Source organism: Nanorana parkeri, unplaced genomic scaffold, assembly GCF_000935625.1.
Source record: "Nanorana parkeri isolate BGI_ZX_2015 unplaced genomic scaffold, ASM93562v1 scaffold100, whole genome shotgun sequence".
NCBI lineage: Eukaryota > Metazoa > Chordata > Amphibia > Anura > Dicroglossidae > Nanorana > Nanorana parkeri.
This window is the reverse complement of record NW_017306368.1, coordinates 1,200,666-1,216,400: the sequence shown is the minus strand read 5'-3', so window position 1 is coordinate 1,216,400 and position 15,735 is coordinate 1,200,666. Positions and strand designations below refer to the sequence as shown.

General features: G+C 37.8%; 1 protein-coding gene across 2 annotated transcripts in view; it reads right to left on the bottom strand.

The window, feature by feature from the left end:
* The window catches only part of LTBP1 (latent transforming growth factor beta binding protein 1), a 169,663-nt gene that overhangs the window by 66,395 nt on the left and 87,533 nt on the right, over nucleotides 1-15,735 (bottom strand). For both annotated transcript variants that reach the window (XM_018552900.1, XM_018552899.1), the window contains exons 11-17: nucleotides 14,572-14,670; nucleotides 13,661-13,786; nucleotides 11,756-11,881; nucleotides 10,367-10,489; nucleotides 7,456-7,575; nucleotides 4,161-4,286; nucleotides 2,048-2,170 (exon numbers count right to left, since the gene is read on the bottom strand). In XM_018552900.1, coding sequence (XP_018408402.1) covers nucleotides 2,048-2,170; nucleotides 4,161-4,286; nucleotides 7,456-7,575; nucleotides 10,367-10,489; nucleotides 11,756-11,881; nucleotides 13,661-13,786; nucleotides 14,572-14,670 — 843 coding nt within the window. The remainder of the gene's footprint in view (nucleotides 1-2,047; nucleotides 2,171-4,160; nucleotides 4,287-7,455; nucleotides 7,576-10,366; nucleotides 10,490-11,755; nucleotides 11,882-13,660; nucleotides 13,787-14,571; nucleotides 14,671-15,735) is intronic.

The following is a 15,735-nucleotide window of genomic DNA, read 5'->3' as shown; positions in this document are numbered from 1 at the left end:
ATACACATATTTTTATTTTATTTTTAATTTATTTTTTCTCCAATGCAATAAAGACAGATTCCCATAGCTAGATTGCTATTTAGTTTGCATGTACATAAATTCAACCGGAAATTAAATAAAAAGTAAATCATCAGAACACTAAACACTTGATCCAAGAAAGTAAAAAGAAAAAGCGTAGTCAAATTGCAATAATAAGGAAAAATCCTTCCTGATTCCAAAGGCAATTGGATACTAACTAAATAAACATTTATTCTAAACATCTAAATTGTTATTTCTTGTACACATAACCTTTATAATTTGATCATTTAGAAATAACTTAATAATAACCAGGAATAAATAAGTATTAAAATTAACACCATATTCTGATGAAAACCATGCTAGTTATGTTAGAAGCTATACTACAGTATATAAGCCTGCTCTGTAATAGACAATATTAGACAGTTCACCTACAGGCTTGAAGATTTATGTTATTATGAACAATACTATAATGTTTTTAAAGCGTTTTATTCATTTTTTCAGGCAAGCACTGAGTATTTCAGTAAATACAAGGGTCATGGATAAATATAAGAATTAAAAAATAAGAATAGCAGTTGCATGATCTATATCATACTGTAACTAGGTGAACCAGATTTAAACTTTGTAAAGGTACAAAGGGCATGTGTAGTGCCCCCTGCCCTTCTGTCCCCTTGCTTTTGCCGGCAATTTGCGTCTTTATACAGCTGGTAGTTGCTGTGTAAATACAGCAGCTAAAATAGATGCTGATATCATAATACACATTTGAGATGTTTATAAACACTGTTCAGACAAGGGATTAGCAATACAAAGTAACATTGTTGTTTTTGTATCTATCCTGTTTCATTCATCTGCAGATCAAATGGATGAGTTTCAATCTGCATATGTTGTTAGTTAAAGGAGAACTATGGGGAAAAACACTGACCCCATAGTTCTCCTTAGGGTAACGGGAGGACGCTCGTTTGTGTCCTCCCGTTACCCTAAGCTCAGTATACCGCGAGCTGTAGCTCGCGGTATACTGAGACGCCGCAGCCTGGGCGGATCCTGACCTCGACGTCGAGATCCGCGTGGAAGCTGCGTGACAGCTGGCTCTGCCTCTGGATAGGCAGAGCCAGCTGTCACGCAGCTTCCACGCGGATCTCGACGTCGAGGTCAGGATCCGCCCAGGCTGCGGCGTCTCAGTATACCGCGAGCTGTAGCTCGCGGTATACTGAGCTTAGGGTAACGGGAGGACGCTAGTTTGTGTCCTCCCGTTACCCTAAGGAGAACTATGGGGAAAAACACTGACCCCATAGTTCTCCTTTAAAGCAACCTGAAAACCAAAAACTAAAAAAATGTTTTATATAAAATTTGTTCCTATGTTACTCCTATGTTATTTCTTAGCTTTCCCTAATCATCCCTAATTAAATCCCTTTTCCCCTTCTTCCATAAACGTCTTTTTTCCTGATGATTTAATTTTTTTCATTTCATTTCAATTTTTGAAATAAAAAAACATTAATACATGAACTTGTTTTCTTTTTATAAAATTTTGTTCATTCTTGTTTTTTAGTGTTGCATTAAAAAAGCACACAATTGGAAAATAATGTAATTTTAAACTGGACAAATTATAAAATAACGTTTATTATTTTTATCTACAGTACCCTTTTTTTACCCTAGGGGTAAAACCTACTATATATTTTTTACATATTCCCATTCACATAGCACATTTTAAATAAAAAAAAAAAAAAAAAATCCTGCTTACCTTTATAAATGATTTTTTCTAAAAAAAAATTCCTAATTGGCATCTCAAGACAGAAAAAGGTAAGAAACATTTTAAAACATATTTTCCAGCTATGCTGCATGAATGGGAAAACGTAAGAAGCATATATTCTCAGATCTGACGGCAAACATGGAACACTTTGAGCAATGATTAAGTTATTGCCGAATCAACAGGCCCATAACAGAAATGTAAAAATTGCTCTGGTCAATAATAGGTTTACAGGTGTGACAGCTGAAGACATTAAAGCAAAGAAAAATTTGGGTAAATTATACATACCGTCACACTTGTCGCTGGATGGGCTTAACTGATATCCTGAGTTGCAGGAGCATATGAAGGAACCTTCAATGTTATGACATTTACCATTCAAGCATAAATTACCAAGCTGACATTCATCTATATCTGTAACAAACAAAATGAGTCAAGTTACAGCACTCCTAAAGAATTCCTAGTACTCTACACAAGAACATGCACTTGTCTTTGTTTGTAGACAAATTTAGGCTCAACAATTTACCTTTATCAAATAGAGAACTGTATTGCACCCCTGCATATTTTATGGTTCATGAATCATTTTCTCTTTTGTCTGCTGAAAATCTAGAACATTTCATCTGACAACTGTTCCAAAAGTTCCCATAAGCATGTGTACCATATATTTTATATATGTAAACCACTGCATAAACATAAACTGCATAATCTTTGGCACACCACCATTGGATAAATGTGCAGACACACTGCAACATTTCAGCCATTACCTGTTCTTTAATGTAATGACCACCAATGACACAATATTTGTTTTACAACTTATGGTTTTACTCCTGAGATACTGGTGTTTTCATACTGAGCAGAAAATGACTTTAGGGAAGTCAGTGTTAAGTACCCTAAGGCCCCTTTAAACACAGGCGCATGTCCACTCCAATCAGCAGGGGAACCATGCGCAGATCCCCCTGCTGATTGGAGCATTACGGAACAGATGTAAAAAATGAGCTGAATTAACCAGATCCATGTTAGGTCTATGGCGAGTTGGATGCACGTGGATGTCCACATTTGCATCCCATTACCTCTGATCTGTCCTATTCGTGTCCACAAAAACTGACCTAGGCAGACTTGGAGGTATGTAAAGGCATGTCCATTTACATCCAGCTGCCCATAGAGTTACATTGGGTTTCTTATCAGATCCACCTAAAAAACTGACAGCTGGATCTGATCGGACCACCTGTGTGAAAGGGGTCTTATAGTAATTATTTGCTAACAAACGATGTGGTATGTTGTAAGTATGGCTTAATTTAAACTAATTTATATATGTATTCTTTCAAAAGTCCCTGATTTATATATTTAATTAGCTGCCTTCACTTCTGCATTGTTCTCTGTAACTAGCTATACCCAACTATGCAGAAAACACCGGGTAAAGTGAACTGGGTGTTGCTGGGAACCAGCGGCAAGGGACCTGTAGGACATTTCCTTGGCACTGACATCAATTATTGCTAAGCTCTACTAACCACAATGTAAGAGGCAATATACCACAGACCATCAAATATGATCAGTAGTAACTACTTACCACCAACAAAATGGGGCACCACTAGCCACTAGCAGAAGAAGACAAAAAATTATTACTTCTGACCACCATGGTAGGAGAACACTTATCGATGACAAGCAACATAAGCAGCCCTTATTACTGGACACTAACAAAGGTGGCAATTATCACAGACCATGTATGGGAGATATTACCAGAGAAAGGGAACACTGAACACTAATGAAAGGGGGTACATACAGCTGACTCCAATGTAGGAGGGGACCTCACCACTGACCACCATTGTAAGGGGGCATGACACTGACTACTAACATACTAACTTCATCAATGACCACCAATGTAAGGGATAACTTTACCACTGATTACAAACATACAGTGTATTTTTTCCTACTGATCATTCATGATCATTAGTGTGCATACACCCATATTTCTAACCAATGCACTCTGTAAGGTGTACTGTACCTACGTTGCATACTTCTAACTGCTGTACTCATTAAGCTAACCACTGGATGTGCTATACACCACAGATACACCACAGTGTCATACTATACTACAGAGTCATTACAAGCATTAGTGGTGTCATACTACAATCTGTTCTGCTTTCTTACATTTTGCCTGGACTACGGGTCTTTTCACAGGTGTTCCAGGAAATCAGTGGATCTAATACTTAAATTAAATGAGCATTCCTATGATTATGACTCAACATCCAAAAAGGAAAACTAGCCAGAGACTCCTAACTAGAATCAGATGGGCATATTTTCAAGCACTCTAGGATACAAGAGTTCCTACTTCTATCCAAGAATAATTCTGTATCCAACAAAAGAAACAAGACAAATGTAAAGTTGTACTGGAACACTTAATTACCAATGCACTGTTTGCTGTCAGAGGTTGATTCATATCCTGTTCGGCAAGTACACATGTATGAACCCTCCAGATTGGAGCAGTCACCATTGGCACATAGTGATGTGTCATCTTGGCATTCATTGATGTCTACAAAAATAGAGCAAACGCAAATAAGTGGAGAAAGAAAAGGTAAAATTGTGCAGACTTGATGGAATTGCATTAACAGTGCAGCATAATACCGACAATACTCATTCTATCTGCATATTGAATCTGCTTAGAATTTACATATTTTCTGAGCCATTAATCATAGAAAATGAATAATGATGCCTATGTTTATTCACTTAACTGATGCGTAATAAAGTTTACATTTAGTGATTTCCAGTAAAGAATAACATGCATGAGACTTTAACAGCTGCTCTGAGTAGGTCTGTTCTTATAGTACTCTTATAATTCTTTTTTAAAGGGCTGAGCTAACATTCTGATGTTCTATTATTTTCTGTATATGTAGGAACATACTGTAGATACCCCTGTAGTTTCTGCCCACTTACAGAGCTTCTACAACAGCTCCATGTAACTTCTGCATATATTTAAAAGTGTATGCTCTTGAGACCTCTGCTTTTATTATGTGCTTACAAGTACAGGTTTTAAATAAGGTTCCCCTTGCTAGTTGTTAAAGCCTACTGTTTTGTACCCATCACTAAACTGCCCTTCATATGCCCCTCTTGCTATTTATAAGCCTATAATCTGGATAACTATTTTTTAGTGAGGCTTTTAATAACTGGCAAAACCATGCGCTTAAAAGAATGTAGCCAACCATGGAACAGTAATGCAGCCTGAATTTAGACGTGGAAGTTCCTACCGTAGTAAAAGAAGAGGCCCATGTTGTAACCCTTCATTTCTATTTTTTTTACAGAAAAGATCTATACCAACCCTAAACTCACACTGTTTTTAGAGCTATGGACTTCACACAATCCTATTGCTATCAATGTCTCTCCGATTACAGGCTTGGAAAGTGCTCTTGTGCCCAGGCTATGCACATTAAAATATTCAAATGTTCTTAAAAGGCAATTAAAGAGTTTTAAATTGACTCTGTCAAGAGTTGGGATGAGCTCAGGTTTGCCAAGATTTTGGTGCAACAGAAAGTAATAGAAAACAATAATTTCTGGTGCCTTTGAAGATGACCTTGCCCATGATGCATATAACTACAGAGGTAAATGAGGGCTTGTTTGAAAGTGCTTTTAGTGCTTGCCTAGGGTAATAAAAAACACAGAGACTGGCTCCATTGCGTAAAAAGATTTTTAATGAAAATGGATAAAAACACCTGAAATGATACTCACAAGAGTAGAGTTTTAGCATAACATGAAAAATTGTATGTGATAGACTTAGCCAGCCGGTTCTGATGAAGGAGGCGTGACCTCAGAAACGCGTCAACCAGGAAGGACTGATAGCCGGCTGACTAAGTCTATCACATACGATTTTCATGTCTGCTAAAACTCTACTTTTGTGAGTACCATTTCAGCTGTTTTTATCCTGTTTTATTAAAAAGTTTTTACGCGATGGAGGCGCTCTCTGTTTTTTGTATTTCAGCTTTGAGGTTTCCCTAAACCAAGTGAGAGCAGCCTCGAAAGTGTAACACATTACCATTGAAGATTTTCTCCTTTCCTTTCATCCCGGATACATGCTGCTGGCGCTTGTGTTAAGTTTTGCTTGCTTAGGGTAGTTAAATGCTTTAGTTAGCATAGTCTGAGCAAAGGTTAACTATTTCACTGCCACCGACGCATGCCATACCTTGGCAGCAGTGACAACATGTATACATAATCCCGACTACTGAGTTTGTATATATGTTCTTGGTTAACTGTGAACTTTTTTTTCTTTTTTTACAGATGTCTCATCACTTCCATGTGTGTGGTAACTCCTGGGTGCCCAAGATGTCCATGTCAGTGGGGAGGTTGGGGGGAGCCCAGCTAACATCAATGATCTCCCTTTGCTGTGATGAACCTGAAAGCGAACAGCTTCTGGGTTCAGGGCTGTCATTCTCCTGGGGAAGGAGCTATTGGAGTACAGTCTGTGAGGTCTGGGCATGTATGCTCCCACATACATTACCATATGTAAGCAAAAGTGCATTGGGTGCAATCACGTATGAAAACAACAATTGCGTCACATATTTTAGGTATTGCTGCGCATGCCGGATTGAGAGCAATAGGTCTAGGGCCATCATTCATGGTTAACACTGAACCAATAGGCTGTAAAGGCTATTAAAGCCTTGCCTATGCCTAAGATTAATTTGAATCTATTTTTGATAAACAGTTGTGCTAATATCATGTGGCTTAAAAAATTGCAACAGCCACCATTTTATTCTATAGGGCCTCTGCTTATAGAAAATATATAACGTGTTGGGGAGGTATAAATAATTTTCAGGCCCAAAGTGTGCATTTTAACTTGTGTGCTCTGGCAGTGAAAGGGTTAAGGATAATATCAGGTGTGTGACTCTGCAGGTAGCGGTAAATAGCCACTGGCAGAGTGGCTTAAACTTACCTCTATGGAAACACTCCCTTGCTGGCCCTGAATGCTGCTAAATATAGAACACTAATTATGGGAGTGACATCTCATGACCTCAGTTAGTGAGGAAGCGATTTAATAGGGACAGACAGGCAGTCTCTTAGCCATCCGGATGTTGACAATTTGTCACTATCAGCACAATCGCCCATCTGACATCAGCTTAAGTGTTAGGGATGGCTTTGTGAACAGAGGAATTAGAGAACCTCATAGCACTGACAAGATGCTAAAACAGTGGAGGATTTATGTTAAGGATGTTGGGTAGGGTAAAGTGTACTGGGGTAGGGCAAGGTGGCACTGCTGTGAGAAAGGAGTAGTAATAGAAATGTGAGAAGCTCTGAGCACCAAAGTAGAGAATGCAACATCAGGATATACCCCTAGCTTCAAGAGCCAGGAAGACACTACATTTCCCCCTGGAATTGAAAGACTTTACACATACTACTATCCATTCCTGTGTATGACAGCTCAACTATAACTTTTTTACATCACTGACAGACCTGAAAAATGTAATATTTATTTTGTAAATATGTGGTAAACCCTCACCAAATGCAGTAAAACTATTTTCTATACAAAATTATTATTATTATTAATAATATTTTAAGAAAACTTGACTTAAGAAATTATAGAACCAAAACCAGTTTGTAGCTAAAAGGGCTTATTGTGTTATCGTTATCTCTCTTTTGGCAAATGCTTAGATGTGGACATAGTAAATGTTCTAACCTTTCTAATTTACATACACGTACCATGAAAGCAAACTTACCTAAGCATCTGCCATTTAATCCTCTATACCCTTCAGGACAAGGTACACATGCATAAGATCCTGGGCTATTGACACATCTGTCATATGGACAAGTAGTGGGAATCAGACATTCATCGATATCTGTTAAAAAAAAGTCAAGCTGAATTATAATACTGTATTTAAAAGAACTAATTAAATGTTACCAGGCATTACTTTAGAAAGCTAAGAAAACTTAAATACTTGTTCCAACTGAAAAGATTGGAAAACGTACAACATTCAATAACATTTAGATGGCATTTATATTCAATGTAAATGCCATCTATTTAAAACATAGCCAAACAAGTCAACATCATAGTACATTCTATCACTTTTGCTGGGACTGTCCATATTCTACATTGCCATAAAGGATTATAACTAAGGAGAGCTATAGTTTTATTGAAATATGGGCATAATCATGGAGAATTGGACAGGTTCTGGAATGATCCTGATGGGCCTTAAAGTTACACCAATTAGAGAGTTGAAAATACTGCTAGATAGGCATTAGTGGCCAATAGAATAGCAGCTTAATGGTCTTGTGTCGGTGCCACAAGAACAAAATAAATACATTTTAGCTATGTACTGTGGCTAGGCCATATACTACAATAGTATTTATAGTTAATTTTATTGTACTATCTCTGCTAACTTTGCATGAAGGACATTAAATAGAATCTAGTATCTGTAAAACTTTATTGACAATTAACTGTGATCAAGTGAATGTAATTAACATTATCACTCTATTTTAAAGTGACACTCTAACTCATGAGTTAAATCTTAAACATGCATTCAAGTACCCTATTAACAAAATTGTATCTTATTTGTGTTTCACTCAGCTGTAGATCCTCAAATGATCTCTGAATTTGTGCTGACACTGTCCTCCCTTCTGGAGGGTATCTACTTTTGTTCCCCATGGTCCCTGTTTGTGTTCCAAAGTAGACACCACTCCAAACTCGCTCCCGTGATGGACTACAATCTCATATTTAGTTTACTAATTTGTATTGAGATTGTAGTCCATCACAGGGATGAGCTTGGGGAGTTGGCTACTTTGCAACAAACACTGGGACCAAAGGGAACAAAAGTAGCCACCCTCCAGAAGAAAGGACAGTGTCAGCTGAGTGATACACAAATAAGCTACATTTTTGTTAATAGTTAGGGTACTTGAATGCATATAACTCCTGAGTTTAGTGACACTTTAAGGAATAGAACTTTGTTTCATTGTATAGCTTTTCTGAATGGATTGCCACACACTCCCCATTGGCCTAGGTACTGATTGATTTTATATATATATATATATATATATATTTGTATGCTCTTTGATAACTGATTGGCTCTGAGGAAGGGGGAATCAGCCCCGAAACGCGTCAGCCTTCTGGTAGTCTTGTGATTTATGTGTGCCATTTACTGTTCATCGAAATGCGAGTAGGTACTTGTTAGAGTATGTGCATTCCATTTACTATTAAAAAACCTTTTTACACTAGGAGTGGACGCCGTCCCCTCTTTTCTTGTTTTGCAGTGTTTTCAGCAGCCTGGCAATTATGCACCAGTATTAAAAGATAATATAAAATAGAATTCTACAATGTTCCATTAAATGAAGGTGGGCAATCCTTTAAAAGCCATTTTTAATATTATAATCTAGGCAACAGTATTGATTCTAAATAAGGTTTATTATGCATATATTTAAACTGCTGATAAATGATTAACCTAGTAACTTTGCTATGCAAAATACATATAAAAATGTTCTAAAGAGCCTAAAGTAGTTGTGATCCCTGTGGCATATAGTAAACAAGTACTGAAACTTCACATGCAAAGTTCAGTCACAGTGACATTTGCCATTCGGCAGATCTGAGAATGTTGCAACTTGCAAGGATAATCTTCAGCTTCCAACAAGTTAGGTCAAGATTGCAATCATGAAGGAACCCTGAGATCTTACATTTCAAAGAGTAATTTTCAACTTATCTGCGGTACCTGTCATATGCTTATTTAGCATAGATCAATGAATAGGTGAAATGCATTCACTTCTTGTTTATCATTTATTTCAAGGTAGGCATAACAAATATTGTAAAAGTGAAAAAAGGAATGATAACACTTTTCTATAGCAAGCAGCTAGTACATACAAGCTAATAGGCGCCGCAATAGGTCACCAAGTGTACACTGAGTTTTCCTTTTACACTGAGAAAATAAGGCATCATTACAGCATTAAATTGTGAGCTGCAACATCTGAAATCATGCGCACGTGCTTTTCACTGGGAGGATCGATGGGTATTTGTTGGGCCTTCACAGTGGGACTAAGAGAAAACTGCAAATGTAGATGGCAGGTCATAGTTCTTCTTTGATGTTTTATGAGTTCAGCAGTTATTCTGAGTAATATCCCCACAGCTTCAATTCTATCAGTATGCACCTCATATTGGTATTGTTTCTGCATGAATTGCAAATGCAAAAAAAGCTAACAGATGTAATATAGCCCCTAACGTTCAACTGGAAGCTGGAGCGTGGGCTGATTAGCAAATCACAACATTTTTTCGTTAGTAAGTCATGTGTACACTTTCACAGTTGAGCCCATCATCACGAGCATCACGTGCAAATAGTAAATACTGTGAAGATAAACTTTGGATGTTCAAAAGGTTCTGTTGGCACATCACTATGCAACGGCATACATGCATTTTCTTTAGTAAATATGGCCCATGTTGTTTCAGTATGGGGGAACTAGCCTCTATCCATGCATCAGACCCCCCGCCCCCTCACCCCCCGGAATGCTTTTATTTTATTTATTCATAAAATGCAAGCCTTTCAAATCAATGAATAGATGTTCCACTTGAGAAGGTCAAAGTAGCAATGTTGCATGTATTTGTACGGCCAAAGCAGAAAGTGGTGACTAATTTCACAATATTCTACTTACCTTCACATTGCCCTCTCCTGTTCATGCGCAAGCCACTGTCACAGTATTCACATCGGAAAGAGCCGGCAGTGTTAATACAGAGGCCATCTGGACATACATCTGGTCTCAAACATTCATTTACATCTAAAGCCAATGAAAGTTATACATCATTAACATTGTATATATGTGCTATACAAACCGTACTGGAATTTAATGACCATATACTTTCATTTTTTGAGATGAAAAAATTCAAAATGTTGCATTGTTGCAATATGGCAACCTGGGGCATTCTATACAAAACACCCTCTAAAATGTTATTTCTCATTATTCTTTTAATAATATATATTTTTATTGTTTTTTTTAATCAATTTACAAAACGCAAAGTGAGTCAGGAGAATGATTAACCATTTATACCATGCAACTGCTAATTATCATTAAATTCCTATGTAGGTTGAAACACAGTTATTAACTGAAACAGAAACAGCTATGCAGGAGGCTTAAAATTGGGCGAGGAACAGCCAAACTCTGCTACTGAGGTGAGGTTGTGGAAGACAGTTTTATGAGACAGGTCCTACACCATGGCAAGACTGAGCACAGCAACAAGACACAAGGTAGTTATACTGCGAGCAGGTGCTCTGGAGTGATGAGTCAAAATCTGAAATATTTGGCTGTAGCAGGAGGCGGTTGGTTTGCTGAAGAGCGCTACAATATTGTGTGTCTGCAGGCAACAGTGAAGCATGGTGGAGGTTCCTTGGGTCTGGAACTGCATTTCTGCAAATGGAGTTGGAGATTTGGTCAGGATCAATGGTGTCCTCAATGCTGAGAAATACAAGCAGATACTTATCCATCATGCCATACCATCAAGGAGGCGTGTGATTGGCCCCAATTTATTCTGCAGCAGGGAAACGACCCCAAACATACAGCCAATGTCATTAAGAAGTGATGGTTTGGCCCCCACAGAGCCCTTATCTCAGCATCATCGAGTCTGATTCGATGTGGATTTCTCTTCTGTTTATTTACTTTCCATTTTGTTAATTGAAAAAATTAAACTATTAACACTTTTATTTCTAAAAGCTTTCTTATTTTACACCATTTTTTCACACCTGCCTAAAACGTTTGCACATTACTGTATATATATATATATATACTGTATATACTGTATGTACTATATATATATATATATATATACAGTATATACAGTATATACAGTATGTATATACAGTACTGTACATATAGTATATATGTTTCGTTTTCTGAAGTCTGATCCTACAGCAGCAGGAGGTAAGAGCATGTTGCAGATACAGATAAGGTTTCTTTGGCTTACTGGAAGTCTCAGCCTTTGCTAACAGTATATTCCAGTGCAATATAAGGGTGCTTTTGCTAACTATTCCTTGAATCCAGGATACATACCAGTGCAGTCAGTTCCCTGTTCATTGGCCATGTATCCTGCTTGACAAATACATAGAAAACTTCCATCTGTATTTTCACAGCGCCCCTGTGAGCAGAGACCGCGATTTTGTGAGCACTCATCGATATCTAAACAAAAGACATAGATTTCTATCAAATTAGATAAACACATCAAAACACTTTTATCATCGGCACATTTGGCAGTATCTCGTTTATTTGGGCTAATATGCTATGGGAAATGGTATTTAAAGTGAACCAATCAAGAGAGAAGAATACAGAGTTTGAGTCAATGACCCAGAAAGAAATATAAAGCATATAAAAAGTTACTGAAAAAAAATATAAAGAATATTAAAAGTTACTGAAAAGTCAAAAGTCTGCATACGTGTTCCAATGAAAAAGTATTGAAGCAAAGAGGATCAAAATAACAGCCAGAAAATTAGCATTTTCAGGAGAGTAGCATGATTTAACCTCCAAGTTTCTCATATGACAGATTTTTTTTTTTTATGCTCAAGGGTAGGTATATCTTTTCATGGTATTTTAATGGAAGTGCCATGATGTCATGAACTGTCGTGTCATGAACTGTAATGCCTACGAGATTTTCAAACATTGCAATTTCAAAAAGCTTAATTTACTACAGTGGTGGTCAATTTACAAAGGTCTCAAATGCATCCCCTGACATCAGCAAATTATTGCACAAAATACAGCCAAAACTACAGACATAATACATGAGATCAGGGAACATAAAAACAGTGCGCCTCCCTTGTGTAGAAGTTTTATCAGCGTTAGAAAAAATAACCAGAACTACAGGGCTTGAGCTCAGCAGCCTGGAGCAGGAGATCCTTCTGACTGCATGTCAGCCTGGGTTTACACATTTCTAGGTTTTGAGGAAGGGGGCATGGTCCCAGAAATGCGTAAACCCCGGCTGACATGTCATATTTTGCCGGCATCTGTCAGATGCTTCATTATGCGGCAGCAGTCCACCGCATGCGGTCGGGTCGGTATGCGTCATTTTTTAAAATGATTTCTTCTTTAAAATATATTTTCTTTTTTACTTTTTCCTATTTTTTAAATTATTTTTTAACTTTTTTTTCTATTCTGCTCGATACCTTGTAGGCATTTGGCTATTCACTTACTGCCATTCGGCCCCTATGAGAATAGGGGCGAATGGCAGCGAGTGAGCTGCCGGAGCTTTGGCTCAGCCGATCCAGATATTGGACTGGCTGAGTCGAGGTCCTTCTGCACTTCAGCTCAGCCGAACATCCAGAGCATGTTCGGCTGACCAAAGGCAGCCGATGTACGGCTGATTTTAGCCGATGTAAAGCTGAAATCAGCCGTACAAGGCTGAAGTGAATAGACGAACAGCGTATGGCTCACTTTACTTCTGCTCGGTTATTATCGGCTTCGGCTAGTTTTATCCAGTAATTACAGCAATTGTGCTATGACCAAAAAAGTTTAGTCAATTTACAAATTTGTGTACCTTTTTCCTACAGAAAAAAAAGGACATACAGCTCTCTACAGGGTCAGTATGAGGGCAGGGGGAATGCACATCCAGGGCTGTGTAATGTTCTTTTTCTGTTTCCTGCATCAACCATCACATTCATCCTTTTGAGGAGTGTGAGAAGCAGCAAAGGGGGTACATCACAAGAGGCACATTCCAGGATCACCAGATTACAGAAAAAAGAAAGATGTATTCACTAGTGAAGAACAGCAATGTCTGCATTAAATCTAAACTACTTAACAGATACATTATGCTACCTGTATGCTTATCAAGGTTTAATGTTCAATTTTACTAGACATACCTTTAACTGTTGTCTAGGTACACATTAACTGTAATGTTTGCATGTTAAACTTTACAATAATGAAATACAATACCATTTAGAAGATGCAGTGATTGTAGATAGGTCTTACCCACACATTTGGTCTGATTGTCATTACGCTTATACCCTTCATGACAGACACACAGGTATCCAATCGGTAGATTGACACAGAAGCCTTCCCCACAGATATCAGGATCCACTACACACTCGTTGACTTCTGCAAAATTAAACAACAAGGAAAGGTTAAAGCTGCATAATGAAATATAACCTCTGTAAAAATGCTTATGGTATTTCATGACTAAACACATTTATTCTTAGAGTTCAGCTTTTACATATTGGGGTTGATTTACTAAAGGCACATAGGCAAATAGGCTGTTTACTTGGCAATGGAATTTTCCATTTGCTTAGTGAAGCTCATTTGCAAGTTAAATACTTTTTTTAAATTATGGATGGCTTTTAATTGTATGAGATGCTTAGTTGTCACACATTTCTGTGCTGCATTTATATAAAACACAGCCAAACAGAACACATTTATTTGGCAGTCTAACTAAGATGACTCAACAATACACAAAAATGTAACACATGGATCATGATCAATAGGGTGTTATAGGCTTCCTACGGATTTCTTAACTACTCAGAACAAGCCAATGTCATCCAACATAGTCCTGTAAAATTATATGTAGCTGTGGCACCCATTGGAGCATTTGTCATAATCATTGCATGAGTTTGGATTTCAAGGGAAGAGAAATTAAATAAAAATGTGTTTTCAATAAAACCCTCCAACAAAAGGGTGTTGTACTTTAAGTAAATATAAATGTTTTAAGATGCTTGGACTGCTTTACTAAAGTGCACAGAAGATGATAATATCACTTCTAATTTAGGAAATGTAACTGTTAGTATGAGATATTGAAATCTTCAGTCGTTTGTTAAAATATTGTTTTAATATCTATATCTATATATTATTAAAAATTCAAAGATTTTTGATTTACAATTTTTACTTACCTGTTACCTGAGTTGGAGCAATAACTTGACTGGCACTTGCCTTTGAGACATCTGGAGCTATTTCGACAGGTACAGGAGGGGATGACTTCTCAACAACAACTGCAAAATAAGATTAAATATTATGGTACGGAAAACCAATGTTTATAATGGACAGTTATATAAAATAGACAAATATATATTGGTAAATGAAGACAGCCTTTTAGTTTGCACTAATTTGTAGAATGTTGGCCACACACAGTCACCTCTTGAAAATGTAAATTGCTGTGTCAATTTCTGTGTCACTAACCCAGAGCAGGCATGCATCAGTTGAAGTTAGAGGGAAGTCAAGTCTGAGAGGGTCAGAGGGTCTGCAATGCTCTCATGATAGGTTTGCTTTAAGTTTTCAAAAGCACAGTGAAAGAAAATGAAATACGTATACTAATACTTTACCTGTCAATGGATTTGTGCCAACTGCACAACTAGGCAGCGAGACTGCAGCATTGTAGCTTTTTATATTACCTACCTGATAACTGAACAATGAATCAGCAAAGTCTCAGTGTTGATTCAGGGGGTTATTTACAAAGCTTCCGGAGGCAACAATGTGAGAAAATGGGCCAAAGTGAAGTGAGCTGAACTCTGTTCGGCTATTCACTTCAGCCCTGTATGGCCGATTTCAGCTGTACATCAGCTAAAATAAGCCGTACATCGGCTGCCTTCAGCTGCCTTCGGTCGGCCGAACATGCTCTGCATGTTCAGCTGAGCCGAAATGTGCAGAAGGAGTTCGACTCAGCCAATCCAACATCTGGATCGACTGAGATGAAGCTCCAGCAGCTCACTCGTTGCCGTTCCCACCTATTCTCATAGGGGCCGAACGGCAACGAGTGAATAGCCAAATGCCGCCGACATTCGGCTTGGCTATTCTGCTCGCTACCTCCGAGGTAGCGAGCAGAATAGAAAAAAACATAGATAAATTTTACAAAATGTTTAAAAAACATTCAAATAAATGTAAAAAAAGTAGAAACGTAAAAAGTTAGGAAAATAATATATTTTTTAAAGAAACCAGACCCTTTACGTCTTGTAGCGTTGGTTGTGGGGGTGCCGGCAGGGGGGCTTATTCACATTTAATAAAGGGGCACCCAGATGTGGCCCCCCTTGTGAATGAGTAAGGGGTACTTGTACCCCTAC